The sequence below is a fragment of the Teleopsis dalmanni genome, chromosome 2 (assembly GCF_002237135.1).
Source record: "Teleopsis dalmanni isolate 2A chromosome 2, ASM223713v2, whole genome shotgun sequence".
In the NCBI taxonomy this organism is placed as follows: domain Eukaryota; kingdom Metazoa; phylum Arthropoda; class Insecta; order Diptera; family Diopsidae; genus Teleopsis; species Teleopsis dalmanni.
The window spans coordinates 89,557,708-89,571,995 of NC_051847.1; the positions used below are offsets into that span (position 1 = coordinate 89,557,708).

The 14,288-nt window shown below is 26.9% G+C and overlaps 1 protein-coding gene across 5 annotated transcripts in view; it reads left to right on the forward strand.

Annotated features, from left to right (window-relative positions):
- LOC119678340 overlaps positions 1 to 12,371 on the forward strand; it is a 72,407-nt gene extending 60,036 nt beyond the window's left edge. Inside the window, exons 8-16 of one of the 5 annotated variants that reach the window (XM_038090121.1) lie at positions 274 to 885; positions 1,174 to 1,263; positions 6,270 to 6,332; positions 6,384 to 6,757; positions 7,847 to 8,046; positions 8,104 to 9,057; positions 9,252 to 9,446; positions 9,545 to 9,706; positions 11,599 to 11,720. In XM_038090121.1, coding sequence (XP_037946049.1) covers positions 274 to 885; positions 1,174 to 1,263; positions 6,270 to 6,332; positions 6,384 to 6,757; positions 7,847 to 8,046; positions 8,104 to 9,057; positions 9,252 to 9,446; positions 9,545 to 9,706; positions 11,599 to 11,720 — 2,772 coding nt within the window. Of the gene's footprint in view, positions 1 to 273; positions 1,264 to 6,269; positions 6,333 to 6,383; positions 6,758 to 7,846; positions 8,047 to 8,103; positions 9,058 to 9,251; positions 9,447 to 9,544; positions 9,707 to 11,598 lie in introns of all 5 variants that reach the window. The other 4 variants (XM_038090119.1, XM_038090120.1, XM_038090123.1 and 1 more) reach the window with 4 other exon arrangements.
- The last annotated feature ends 1,917 nt before the right edge of the window (positions 12,372 to 14,288 follow it).

Consider the following 14,288-nt stretch of genomic DNA (forward strand, 5'->3'; position numbering starts at 1 on the left):
CTGTGATTAAACGATTTTTAAAATTAAATATAAGTTATCATTATCATAAATTTTTAAACATTTGTAATTAATCAAGTGGTGTTTTATCTGCTTTTTCTCTTTTTTCTCTCTATCTCTTTTTAATGTGTTCCTTTGACATCCGAAATAAATGTAAAATTAAAAATTTTCATATAAAAAATATTTGTATGTTTCTTGGTACTAACAAATGTCATTAAAAAATATTGCACTGTATTATACGATTAAAAACACAATCACACAAATCATAACTTGTAGAATGAATTAACTGAAAATAAGCTTGACACATCTAACAATCACAATTTGGTTAATAACGATGCTAAGCCTGATGAGGGTACGTCTAATCTGTTGTTACTCAATAAGAATGGTAATATTGATGAAGAAATAGTAGAAAGTGTCTCACAATTGGAATCCGTTATAACAAAAACTATAGAAAATACAAAGAATATCAAAGAACTACCAGAAGTCGTTGAAGAGGAAGTTTCGGAAGTGGAGGATGATGATGCACCTACAAATGAATTAGAAAAAGTTTTAATTAGACCAAATGAAATAGATGAATTAAATAATGAAATAGTAGAAAAAAACATAGCGGATAAAGTTAAAGAGGAACATATTAATTTGAATGAAGTACATGAAATTACATCACATATTACAGAAAATCCTACCATTAGTTCAACCACACCGGTTACTTTTGACAATGAGCTATCAACTCTTATGCTCAAAACTAGTACAACACCTTTTCGTATAAATGAATTAAGTGAATTGACAACTGGAGTTCCAATTGAAAATAGAAATAATATAGATAATATACCAGTTCCTGTGTCTGAAATTATTGATTCAAATATGCCGATTTTCTCAACAACTACGACGGTAACTGTAGATTTTGAAAACATATTGAACACAAACACAAAAACAACTACACCCAATTCACATGAATCAAGCACATTTATAGCAATTGCAAATAGTCATACACCGCTTTCATCAAATTCACCATCATCACCATTATTCTCATCATCATCAACATCTAACTTACCACAGTCACCAGCACTATCACCAAATTTACCATCACTAAATAATAATTCAACATCTGAAACTGCTCCTTCATCTTCTTATTCTTCTGCATCTGCATCTGCTTCCGCTTCTACTTCTTCGTCGCAGTTTTCAACAACAACGGTGATCCCTACAGATACAACGTTAAGAACAAACCCAACCAATTCTCCAGCAATAACAACAACACTATCAACGAAGGTAATACATTTATTTAATGCCATGTTCGTAACGTACATATTCGTTTGAAATCAAAAACTGTAATAAGTACTCTGTCAACGTTAGTCGATCTACTACTATTACTACTACTACTACTACTATATATCTCAATGTTTTAATATATCTGTATAAAGCTATTCGATTAATTCTTTGTAAAGCAAAAACTAAAATATTTATTTATATTTCAAAAAACTAAAATTTATGTACATTTTGTAGATATTCAATGGTTCCTCCAAATTAATTTTTTGTTTGTGATTTTTAATGTCGTTATTGCATTATTGCGTTATTCAAAAGTTTGTAAAAAATGTTACACGTAGTTGAAGGAAAAAAATTGGCTTAAAATATCTACAAGATATTAATTAAAAAAAGGGATCTTAGATCTTCAACTTTTCATAAGGATATTTTTATTATCCTAAATTTTCTAATATTTTATCGAAATAACAACTTAATGTTTTGCACATATACCCGTATAATTTCTTTATCCCTATATCAAATATATTGTTCTCTGTATTAGCATAGATAATACCCTTAACATTAGTTTTGATCTTTATCATTGTCTAACTAACATGCGTCGTATATGTATGTGGTATAGAATTGTTGTAAATATTCTTTTTATGTATACCAAATTTAAAACAACAAAATTTTGTCTTTCACGTATTTATCCTAAGCTGATCTGAATTTATAATCTGTTCACACAGCATAAGTCATTTTAAATATTGATTGTTCTTTTATATTTATTTTTATTTTGTTTCTTGCATATATTTTTGTACTTACGTTAAATTCTACTATTTTAAGTTACGAATTCAATTTTAATTTGTGATTTTAATTTTAACTTGATTTTGTAACGACATGAATATGATTACTTGTGCCGTGTGAATAGGCTCTTTGGTCTTAATGAAAAATAAGAAAAAAAAAATTTTTTTTTTTTATTATTAATACTTTAAATTATTTTAACAGTCTTGAATTACTTGAATTCGAAGATTTGGATCTAAACGAGCTAAACGAAAATATTCGCGCTAGTTGAACAGCAAGTGTGCTTTATGCTCCATTATTAGATTAACTAGTCATCCCATTTAACAAATCTACAATTTAACGAATAACATAATCCTGTTTTTGATTATATAGAATAGTCAATAATTTAATAAGAAGAAAAAATATATCTGATAGAAAACTGTCGCTGAAATGACTAAAATACCCTACAAAAATGGTAAGAAATCCCCTTAGTGGGGTTTCTATACAATGAACTAAAGAACGTTATATAAATTAGAATAAAATTTTACTTTAAGACTTAATTTTAGACAAAAAACTTAATAAAAAAATAAAATAGGCAGAAACCTTGCGGTAAATTGGACGGGCGACTATTGAATTACTAATTGATAGAATTGACAGAAGAATTTTGAAGTCATATCGCTTTGGTTATTTTAAATAAATAAATTTAAATAAGACATTCTTAGTAAAAATATATTACATATTTATAATATATTTTTATATTATATGTTAAGTTAAAACATAAGAACAACATGAAACCTTCTAATCTACGCAGATAAACAACTGATGTTCTTATTTATTATTAAAACCTCAGATTAGATTAGCTTAAGATACATACGTGAAATACTTATAAAAGTATCTAGTTATAAACAAAACATAAAACAAAATACTGTATTATGTGTACTTTTATGTCGGTATTTTGCTGGTTTTTATCACTGAAAGTAAGATTAATGTTTTTTTATTTTTTTGACGTCGCTAAGTACCGGAATAAGTAATGTGTATTCTTTGTTTATGCCTTATTAATCATACAATTAACCACAAATATTAGACACGATCATTCATAAATGTTTCATTATTAAAGAATTAAAGTCATCAAATGTTAGAAATTTATTAATCCAACTCTTAAAAAGACAACGGCTATAATGAGTCAGTATTACAAGAAATTTGTCACACAAATGACAAAAAATAAAAATAAAAATAAAACACATATTTTAAATATTTCCCCTGATATTTACTTATGACTAAATTTAAATTTAATCTCGAATATGTTGCGGATTTATTTCTAATGAGTAATAAACACTTTTAAATAACTTGCACTTAAAGAATATTGAATTATGTATAGTTATCTGCATTAGTGTAGTCTATCAGTTAGTTTTTTAATATATTATTATAACTTAATTATAAACTATAATTTATTATCTTTTAATATCGTAACGTTTAAAGTATTTTATGATCATTTTAAAAATCCCACAATATGTAGTATATTTCTTCTTGTTTTAAATTCTAATATTCTAAGTTTTATTATTGGCTTTCAACCATAATTTGTTATTAAAATATCACTCCATAAGTTCATAGGATAACTAATAACATCCCATCTTTTATACAAAAAGATCACAATTTTATTCAGTAATACAAGATACCTTCAGGAGTGAGACATTTAATTGATTCATTCTATTACATTTCAATGCAGTTTTTGTAGAATGATTTATCTATGGCGTTAAATAAGGTTACAGCTGCAATAATTATTTTCCTATTAGACTTGAATAGCTATTTGTGGATCATCCTCTTGTAATCTGCAAGTAGATAGTAATCGAGAGAGTCCAAATCTTCTGAATATGGTCTATAAAGCAGTAATTCGAAGTGTGATTCATATAATTTGCGGCACTGTGCAGTGTTTGAGTAGAATACGTTTTTTTTTATCTTCCTCACGTCACTTATTAAGTCAGATTATGTACAAAAGTGGAAGCACTATAATTCGTTAATTAAATGAGTTTCAATAGTTCACATTTATCGTATGTAATAATTGAGTGGCATATACACTACTCTATTGTTTTCTTTTCACTGTTTTCTTAGTTGGTGGCGTTATCATATGTGTAAAAGTTTTTCTGTAGTGTTCTTAATTCTATAATATTCTTACAATACGTTTCATTTTATTATTTATATAATGAAGTCCCTTAACTATTCTAGTAAGATCTATAATTTTTTTTTATTTAGTAATTCATTCTAATGGTACTTCGTTTCTACTTTCATATTATTTATTACGTTTTAGTGATTTTTTTCAACTCAGAAGGACAGGTGTGATATAAATTATTAATCCATGAAGTAAATATTTTTTCTATAACAGACCCAATGCCGTTAGTTTAATCATTTATATAGTTAAGTTCTAAAGGTCTCCTAGAAAACCCCATATTTTTCTTTGCATACTGAATAACTCATATAACTTGTGTTTTTTTTCTTCCTTCATATGATGTTTTCAAGGTATTACACTTTTGTATCTTCCATTTTTCAACTCAGAAAAGAGACTGACTTAATATAAATTAGTATTAGAGAAAGTAAATCACTCTAAAATTTAGCTCGCAGCAGATATAATCAGTAGTCTTGGAAAATATTCCTTATATTTAATTATTGGTAAATAATTTTTTTTTTGAGACTGCAAGTACCAAGGGTTTAACTCGTGGCGTGTGAAATTTGAGCCAGTGTTCATTAGTCAACTGATCCAAAGCCACACTTAAGTTGTTCGAACTTGGAGTTTTTTTTAGTTAGAAAGTTTATTAACAAATTCACTTTCTGTGTTAAATTAGAACGAAATTATAAACCAGCTGTAGAATAACTGAATTAACTAATTAAGCTAAAAAAGAATTTTTTCATTTTTTCAAAAGTAGTTTGGTAATTTTAATATTCAACGCTTTATTTTTTTCTTAAAAAAAAATCCATTTACATACTGTGTAGTCATTTATTTTCAATGCAGTACCATTGTGGCTCTATTAATTATTGCAAACTTTCTCAGATCCGTACCGGGTCTGTTTGCTTTATTCCATATATTGCAATGGTTATAATTTCCATATATCGTAACGTATTGTACTGTTACACATCTGTTTGAACATACCTTTTATTTAAGTAGTATATTATTCAAAAATTATTTTTACTATCATTTATTACAAAAAATTTTGTTTTCGCTATTTTTAAATACTTTTAGAATATATATTTTTTTTTTATCAAAAAGTAATAACTTCTAATTACAATATTTTTTTTAGAATTTTTGAATTTTTATAAGTAAAAATTAGCAATTTTTCTTAGTATATTTTTGTATATATGCAAAAAAATTGTTTACTGTTGTTTGTTTAATTAAAACACAGCAAGAAAAAGTGGATGACTTTAGCACTGATTCTTCTTCGCTCAATATTGAAGACGATGCAGTCAATGTTGTTGATATACTTACAACAACAATAACAACACCATCAACAGAAAGTACTACAAAAACAATAACAACTGAAAAAGCACCGACAATAATAGATGAATTGGGAATACTTTCGCCATCCATCCATCCACCCCATAATACTGCTGATGTTCTAGAATTTGAAGGCAATAAGGTGAAAATCACTGCCAACCAATAAGCAGACAGACATTAAAATACAATAAAATAATTTCTTTCTATTAATAATATTGATGCAAATGAATTGTGTGCGATACGAGCATGTGTAAAGTGATTTTTTGCACCTTTTATTTTAGCAATCCGCAATGCCAGAACGTTGTTGCCCAAGACCTCGTAATCACACCTAATTCCATTATCCATACATTGCCTAGATTTTGTCTTGTATGATTTATATTTTGTATACCAATATTCTACTCCTCTAAATATATTATATATACAATGTAAAAAGAATAAGAAAATAAGTAAAAACACACTTTCTTTCTTTCTTTTTTATACTTTGCCCATATTAAAAACAAAATTGCATTTGTCCATCACATACATATTCATACTTGCACTATAGATTTTGTGTTGCTAAATGGATTTTGTTATGCTTGTTCACTTTTTCACTTTTGTACACATTTTTTTAGTAATTATATATATAATATATGTATTTCTTTATGTGTCCATTTGAATTACTTTTTATTAAATTGTCAACACTTCAAGTTTTTATAGCATGTTTCTAATATTTCTTAATTTAATTACAAACATTGTCATTTTAATTAAAATATTTTTATTATAAATAATATAGAATGAATTAGAAGCTACTTCCTTGTCACCCAATCCGGAAGAAGTGAACGCCAGCCATGCAGTGGTAAATATATTCAATATTTTGTTAATAAATATACTTAATATCTCATTTTAGAGTTCATCTACACCCAAAACAGTTGATATTAATGAATCTGGCACATCATCTTCATCACCGTCGTCGTCGTCGTCTAGTACACAATTGGGCACCACTCCTACATCTGCAATGACTGACACAACATCTCCTGCAACATCATCCACAGAATATATCGAACCTAAAGTGGAAAATTCACCACCTATGATTAGAACACGTTTGCCGAAGTATGCTGTGACTTCAGGAAAATCTTTCGTTTTTACAATTTCTGACGATACATTCTACGATAGTGAAGATTTTACCAATTTACGTTTAGAACTTACAGACAAAGATGGTCATGAGTTGAGACCTTCATCTTGGCTACAATTCAATGCTGAAACGCGAGAACTTTATGGATTGTAAGTTAAAATTTATATAGTAGTGATTGTCACAATAAAATAGTGGCTCGCTCATATAGTCCTTCTTTTAAATGCATTATGCATTATCATAAGTTTCGATTTTCTGGTGCAAATACCAGATTTTTGAAATAAGTGGTTAGTAAGTTTCAGTTGTGGTTTTTGATAAATGTCACAGAGTCAGATTCGTCTGTGTTCTAAGTACAATTTGTATGTTTATACAATTTTTTAAATTGAAAGAATTACTGCTTTTATTATGTAGTGAAAAACTATAGTACATCATTATAAGAAGATATGTGTTCATCTATTTAGATTTTTTTGAGAAAATGGATTATGTGGTTATAAATTGGAACCGATTTTGAGAACCTGCAACGCTCAATTTTGTGCGAATGTCAGAATCCTGAAATAAGTGGTTAGCAACTATCAGTTGTTGATTTTGATAAATGCCACTGAACTAGACACGGTTGTGATTGGAAAGTTAAATATAACAGTTTTGTCTGTTTATTGATTTTTTTTATAATATAGGAATTACTAGCTTTGTTTTAAAATTTAGTACGTCAATAAGACATATTTTTGAATCCTAATTGTACATATATAAAAAATATACAGTATAGTATATTTATATTTATTAACATAAAATATTCTGTTATATCATATATAAGAAACAAAAAATTAATAGCACATATAACTTATTTTAAACATATATTTATCTATGTTGTTTATAAGATTGATAAAGTTTTATAGGTATATTTAAAAATGGCAGACTTTTTTAATTTAAAAAATATGTATAAAATCCTTTAAAAATACAAAAGAAAATGTTTTGTTGCCACAAATCTCGCTATTAAAGTCACTCTGTGGCTAAGTATATTGTTTTTTAAATTCTATATATGGGTTGTCCAATAGAACTATTTTCGTACACTTTTATAATGGAATGTAACAATCTTGCCAGGCCTGGACATTTGCAAAGGAAGTGTTCAGTTGTTTTTTACTCTGCATTGTTGCAGGTTTGAATAGTAGTTTCGATAAGTGAATATTGATATGAATGTGTTCATTCTGCAATATATTTAACATATAATTTATTACTCTTTGCAGACCTCTCGAAGACGCAGTATCTAAATATCAATATCGTTTATCTGCAACAGATTCGGGCAATGAATCAGTTACTGAAATGGTTGAAATGTCCGTGCAACAACATCGTGGAGTACGCAGCGTAAATCACGAAATTAATATTGCTCTTAATATTAATGTAGAAAATGCAAACAGTGTGGATTGGAAAATAAAGTTAATCAAATGTAAGTTAAAAATTCTTATTGAAAAGTGAAAATTAATTTATAAATATTTTCATTTAGCTATTGCTACTACACTGGATGATAGCTCAACAAATTCCATTGTAGTGCGAGAAATACGTCAAACACCTACGGATCCTCATACTGCAACATTTGTCTATTTTAATGAAACTTTACCAACAAATGAATGTCCTGAGACTGAGTTTAACAATTTGATAAAACGTTTGGATGCTACTCGATTAAACGATTTAGTTTATCCTAAACTAAGTGTAAAATCTATAACTGGACAATTAATTGGAGCTTGTGAAAAGCAACAAATTTCGAAAAATAAACCAGTAACACATATAACTAAAAACTCACCACCTATGCCACGTAACCAAGTAGATCGTGTAAATGCTACAGTTGGACATTTACTTGTATATAAAGTTCCAAGTGATACCTTCTACGATCCAAATGATAATGAGCTAACACTTACGTTAAGAACAAAAGATAATAAAGAGTTAGGTGCAAGACATTGGTTGCAGTTTGATTCAAAAAATCAAGAATTTTATGGTATTCCTAAAAGTGGCGACATTGGTTCTGAAGAGTATTTATTAGTAGCTGAAGATAGTGGTGGCTTGAGTGCTACAGACGCGCTAGTTGTAGTTGTTAGCCATGCAATAAAAAAAGAATTTACTGTGTATTTTAAAGCACATTTAGCTATACGCCATGAACAGTTTAATGCTGATTTACAGCGTAAATTTGTTGAACGAATTTCGCAGTTATTCGGTGACCATACTACACAGAATATACAAATTCGATCTGTAACAACTCAACATGTTTCTGACAGTACAATTGTAAACTTTTATAATACAAGTTTATATAAATCGCATAATCGCTGCTCAGAAGAAGATATCGAAGCAGCACGTAATGTCTACTTAGTGCAAGAACATGTAGTTCACAATCGTGTAAAGAAGGTGTTTGGTCCAGAATTGAATTTAACAGATATGCAAGTTAATAACATGGTTTCATGTCATCGTAAGTTCATACCGAAGAACAAAATATCTGTGGCGCACGTATCTTGTAAGCACAATAACACATTTTCACATTGGTACACCTTAACAAGTTTCTTTGAATGAGTTATTCATGTGATAATGTGTTCTTGTGTTTGCAAGGTTAGTGCTGCTCATATTTTATAAATTATTTAATAAATAAATTTGTTTTATTTGCAGCAGACCTTGAAATACCACATCGTGAATTCATACCTACAAAGACTGAGGAACCAAGTCTTAAATCATCATTTGCTGACCATTACATGTACTCAGTCATTCTACCAGCTGTTATAATCATTTCTATGATTTTGATTGCCGCACTTGTAGCGTTGTGTCTTCACCGACGACGTCACAAAAGTGGTAAAATGGAACTAGGTATGATATTATGACAGTATTTTTTTAAATAACAATTAAATTTTTTTTAAATGCTTTTATCTTCTACAATTATTAAAAAAATACTTTTCTGTGTTAAGGTGATGAAGAAGAACGAAAATCGTTTAAAACTAGGGGCATACCAGTTATATTTCAAGATGAATTAGATGAAAAACCAGAAATTGGCAACAAAAGTCCTATTATTTTAAAAGATGAAAAGCCACCATTGTTACCGCCATCATATAACACATCAAACATGAATGGTAAATATTGAGAGTAAAATTTTTATAAATTTTTTTTGTTAAAGATATAGATACAAATCTATATACACCAGTAAAAGAAATTTACATCATATATGCATATAAATATAAGTCACAAATTTTTACAGATAATAATAATATTCACATAATAACTAATAAGTACCTTGAATCAGGGTTTGAATTGCTGAAATAAGCATAATTTACAGCAATTTAAACTCTGCCTTTGTTCTAGTATAAAAAATCCCTATCGGATATTTATAGAATTAGCGAAAATCAAATAATCGTCGAAGTGTTTGTGACATTTACATTGACATGTATATAAAAAATATAAATTAAATTAAACATATAAGAAACTTTTAATTTAAAAATCTACAATAAAACTATATTAAATTAATTGATCAAATTATTAATATATTGCAAAACATCTTAGTAATCGAAAAATTACTCGAATTAAAATTCTGCTGGAGTAATTGAGCCAAGAACTATATACTCTTATTGAGAATTTATATTATAATTATAAATTTTTAATTATTATTTAAATTAGTTATAAATATTTTTTTGTCATTTATGATTTCATTCGATCTTAAATCACGAAATTGAGGCATGATTTCAATTTATCGGGAACGAATGTATGATAAATGTTAAAACAAAGACATGCCTGTTTGTGTAGCCCCTTAAATGAGTGCTGAACGGCTCTTGGTCATCAAGTGCGACGAGTTGTAAATTTAAACTTCAAACGCATATTGCATGTTGATAATCCTCTTGTAGAATATAAAATATTTCTTGTAAAAGAACTGAACCAATTAGTGTCCAACTGCTGTATCTTCTTACGTGCCACACAGTTGGACATCCCAATGACATCATATTTAGTAGAGTCCTGCCTGCAAGATTCATTCGTCGATTTCTTTCTTCATATCATGGATATATCGATGCCTATTGTAGCGGAGCTAACATCAGTAAATTCGATAATAAACAAGAACTAATAGCTCTCCAAACATATACAGTATTCTCTTGCAGATTTCGGTTGCACTGCAACAAAGCTTTCAATAGCCCTTACTTAATATCTCTCAGAAAGATCAACACCTGCCCTATAGAGCAAGATAAACAGTAACTTGTCGCGCATAATTACGTTAATTCCCAATGAGTGTCCTAACTGCAGGGTTACGGATTTTCATAGAGACAACAACATTGAGCAATTTTTTCTACCAATAAATTGACCTGTTAAAGGCGTTGTTTTTTGTAATTATTTTAAAAGTGCTGGTGGCGTGTGCAGAGTTTTATCTTAAATCTTGATATCTCCAAAAGAAGTTTTACCGGTAGTTAGCATAATGGATAAAGTTCCACAAAATAGCTATAGCTAAATAGCTTAATGCTTTATCGGTAGTTAGCATAGTGGATAAAGTTGCACAAAGTAGCTGACTCTATTTAAATTTGTTGTTAAATGAGCGTGGTCGGGAAAGGGAAAGCGCCAAATTAATTATTTGGTTTACTCGTATTTATCTGGTATATTAGTTTTATGTATGTTAATAGTTTAAATGTACATATATATCCTATTAGAATTATAATATCTAGTTTTTACATAAATATATGTATATACTATAGTTTCCAATTTAATTACAAAAGATTAAAGCTTTGAGTATTTTGATGTTTGATATTTTTGGTGTTATACGTATTGTATAATAAAAATATTAAAATGAAATAAAACTTGCCTATCTTCGACCAATTCAAATATTTTAAAATAATTAAATTTTTCGATTGAAGTCGTCGAATACTCGAGGAAATTCGTTTAAACTTGAGCTGCTCAAACATCGTAATACTCGAACACTTTAAAGCACTGATGTATATATACCCACATAGATATTTCCATATTTTAATATATTTTTGAATATTTTTAGGAGATAATGATGTTGACGAATACGTACCACCGCCAGCTGTTGTTGTAGGTGGCCGGGAGGCCCGAGGGAAATCACCAGCCACACCATCATACAGAAAACCCCCACCATATGTTTCGCCATAAAAAGTGTCAAAATATTATTATAAATGGAAAACAACTTTAATCAACTTTACTTAACTGAAGCAAATATTTAAACTCACTTTATTTCACTACTTAAACAAATTTTGTATGAGAGAAAATTAAATATATTAAAGTTACAAATAACAATTCTAAATTATCGACAAAACAATATTAAAAGTAAAAAATGGTATCTCAATGCCAAATATATATATACATATAACTATAAGGAAATGAAATTTTCCCCACGCATCTCTAAAAACAAAATAAATCTAATGTAATTTAATAACAATCATAGTTTTCGCAACTAAAAAACCAACGGAAAGGTAATTCATGGGAAGCCTAAATTAGTGTTTAAAGTGAAATAAGAAGAAAGTCTTGTTTTTTATTTATTTTTGTGAAGTTAATCAATTGTTTTATGTATTAATTTGCAAAACAAAGAAGTATAATTTTTATTAAAATTTCTTTTATGCATATTTATTGTAATTAAGCTTAATTAAGAAAAGAGAGTTAAACTAATAAAATATACGTCTTGTAAGCTAAGCAGCTTTAAAAATGAAAATAAATCAGTCCCCTCCCAATTTTAGTAGTAAGAATTAAAATTTATACACATATATTTTTATTATTATGATTATGATTAATATTATTATTATTACTCTTATTATTTTGCGTAGGTTAAGGCGGTATGTTTTTATACGAAATTAAATTATTTAAAACTATGTTAAACACTCGATAAAAATGCATTTGTAACTAATTTTTAACTAATTGTGTATCTCGTATTTATAGTTTTTTTAATATTATTTGACTTGATATTAAATATTTTATAAATTGACTACAAACTTAAAACTTTTAACTTCAGTTAGCTTGTTTTTAAATAGTTCACTTAGGTTAAATATTTTTGTCGGTATTAAATTTGCCATATTTTCATACAAAACATGAAGGAAAGTATTTAATTAATTGTATTTCATAGAGACCAACCGTGCTTCCCTGTTACTTACAATTTTTGTATTAATAATAATAAACTTTTTTATATCGAAATAAATAATAACATAAAATTTGTAGGAATTTGTAAGTTTTTATTGAACTTTTGTAATTGTTTTTTTGTTCTATAAGCATAAAGAAAAAGTCAATCAAAACCATTTTCGTCACAATTGTTATTTTCTATATGTACTCATTTATCATTACCAACATTTTTAATATTTTTATATTTATACAAGAAAGAATGCAATAAAGTATTTTTAAGCTGTGGTGTGTTTTAAATAAATAAATATACTGCGCTATTTAATATTACTAGAAAAAAAAACTGTTATAACTTCTGCAACAAATAAATAACTGAAAACAAAATAATGACTTTCGAATTTAGTGTTTAACTTGTATGTAACATTAGCACATAGTTAGTATAATGTTGTCTAAATGACTCTAAAATGATTATGGTAAATAAACTCATTAGTATGCAGCAGTATATTTATTAAGTTTAAAGTTAAAATATCAATAAATAATTATAAATTAAATAACAAAATTGGAAGCCATTGCAATAGTAGTTCGAACACAGCTTTTAAATCGCACACCCAAAACACAAAATTTTAAACTTGTAGTGTAGTTTTAAGTATTTAATAAACAAAAAAAATTGTATTGTAATAAATAAAAATGCGTGCTTTGCATAAATTTACAATTAATATTAATTTGTATGCACATATGCAGTGATTATCACACTGTAACGTGCTACCTAATTTGTACTTACAAATGCATGAATTCATAAACTAATTAAAAATACTTCATAATTTTCAATTTTACTGCCTAGAGCACATTTTTTATAATTGCACAAATACGTGCATTGAATATATAATTTTATAGGCTCATATAATATATTTGCATATGTAAAAGTAATATTAATAATCAAAATACATCAAAAGAATTGTAAATTTAAGTTTCATGGAATATTTATAAAATTACAAAACAAAAAAAAATATTTTCTATAATGTAATGATGCAAATAATTTTTAACTTTAACTGAAGTTATATTTATAAAATTTAAAACAACAACAAAAAAACCGAATAAAAACAAAAAAATGCCAAAGATAAATAACTTTTTTTAATTTTTTTCAATATTAGTATCATATAATTTCTTAAGTTATCGTTATTTCTTTATTTTTATACTATGTATATGAATTTCTAAAAAAATATTGGTTTAAATTATTTTTAATTTCATAATTTTTAATTTTTATATTAAAATTAGTATTATACAAGTATCAACTGTAATCATATAATTATTATTGTGATCATTGCAACTATTAGTGGATTTAAATATCTGAATTTTTATATATATTTTTTTTATATTAACTCTTAGTCATTCATATTTATCTTTTACTTATATTAAAATTTGTATCATATATGTATTAATTATACAAATATTATTAAATCTAAGAACATAACTATAGATGGATATAAATATCTTTAAAAATAAAGTTATTTGTCATACTAACTTCATATATATTTTTATTATATTTTTAGTTTTATTATATACTTGTTTTTATTATATATTTATTTTTCTTATATATTTATTTTTATTATATAT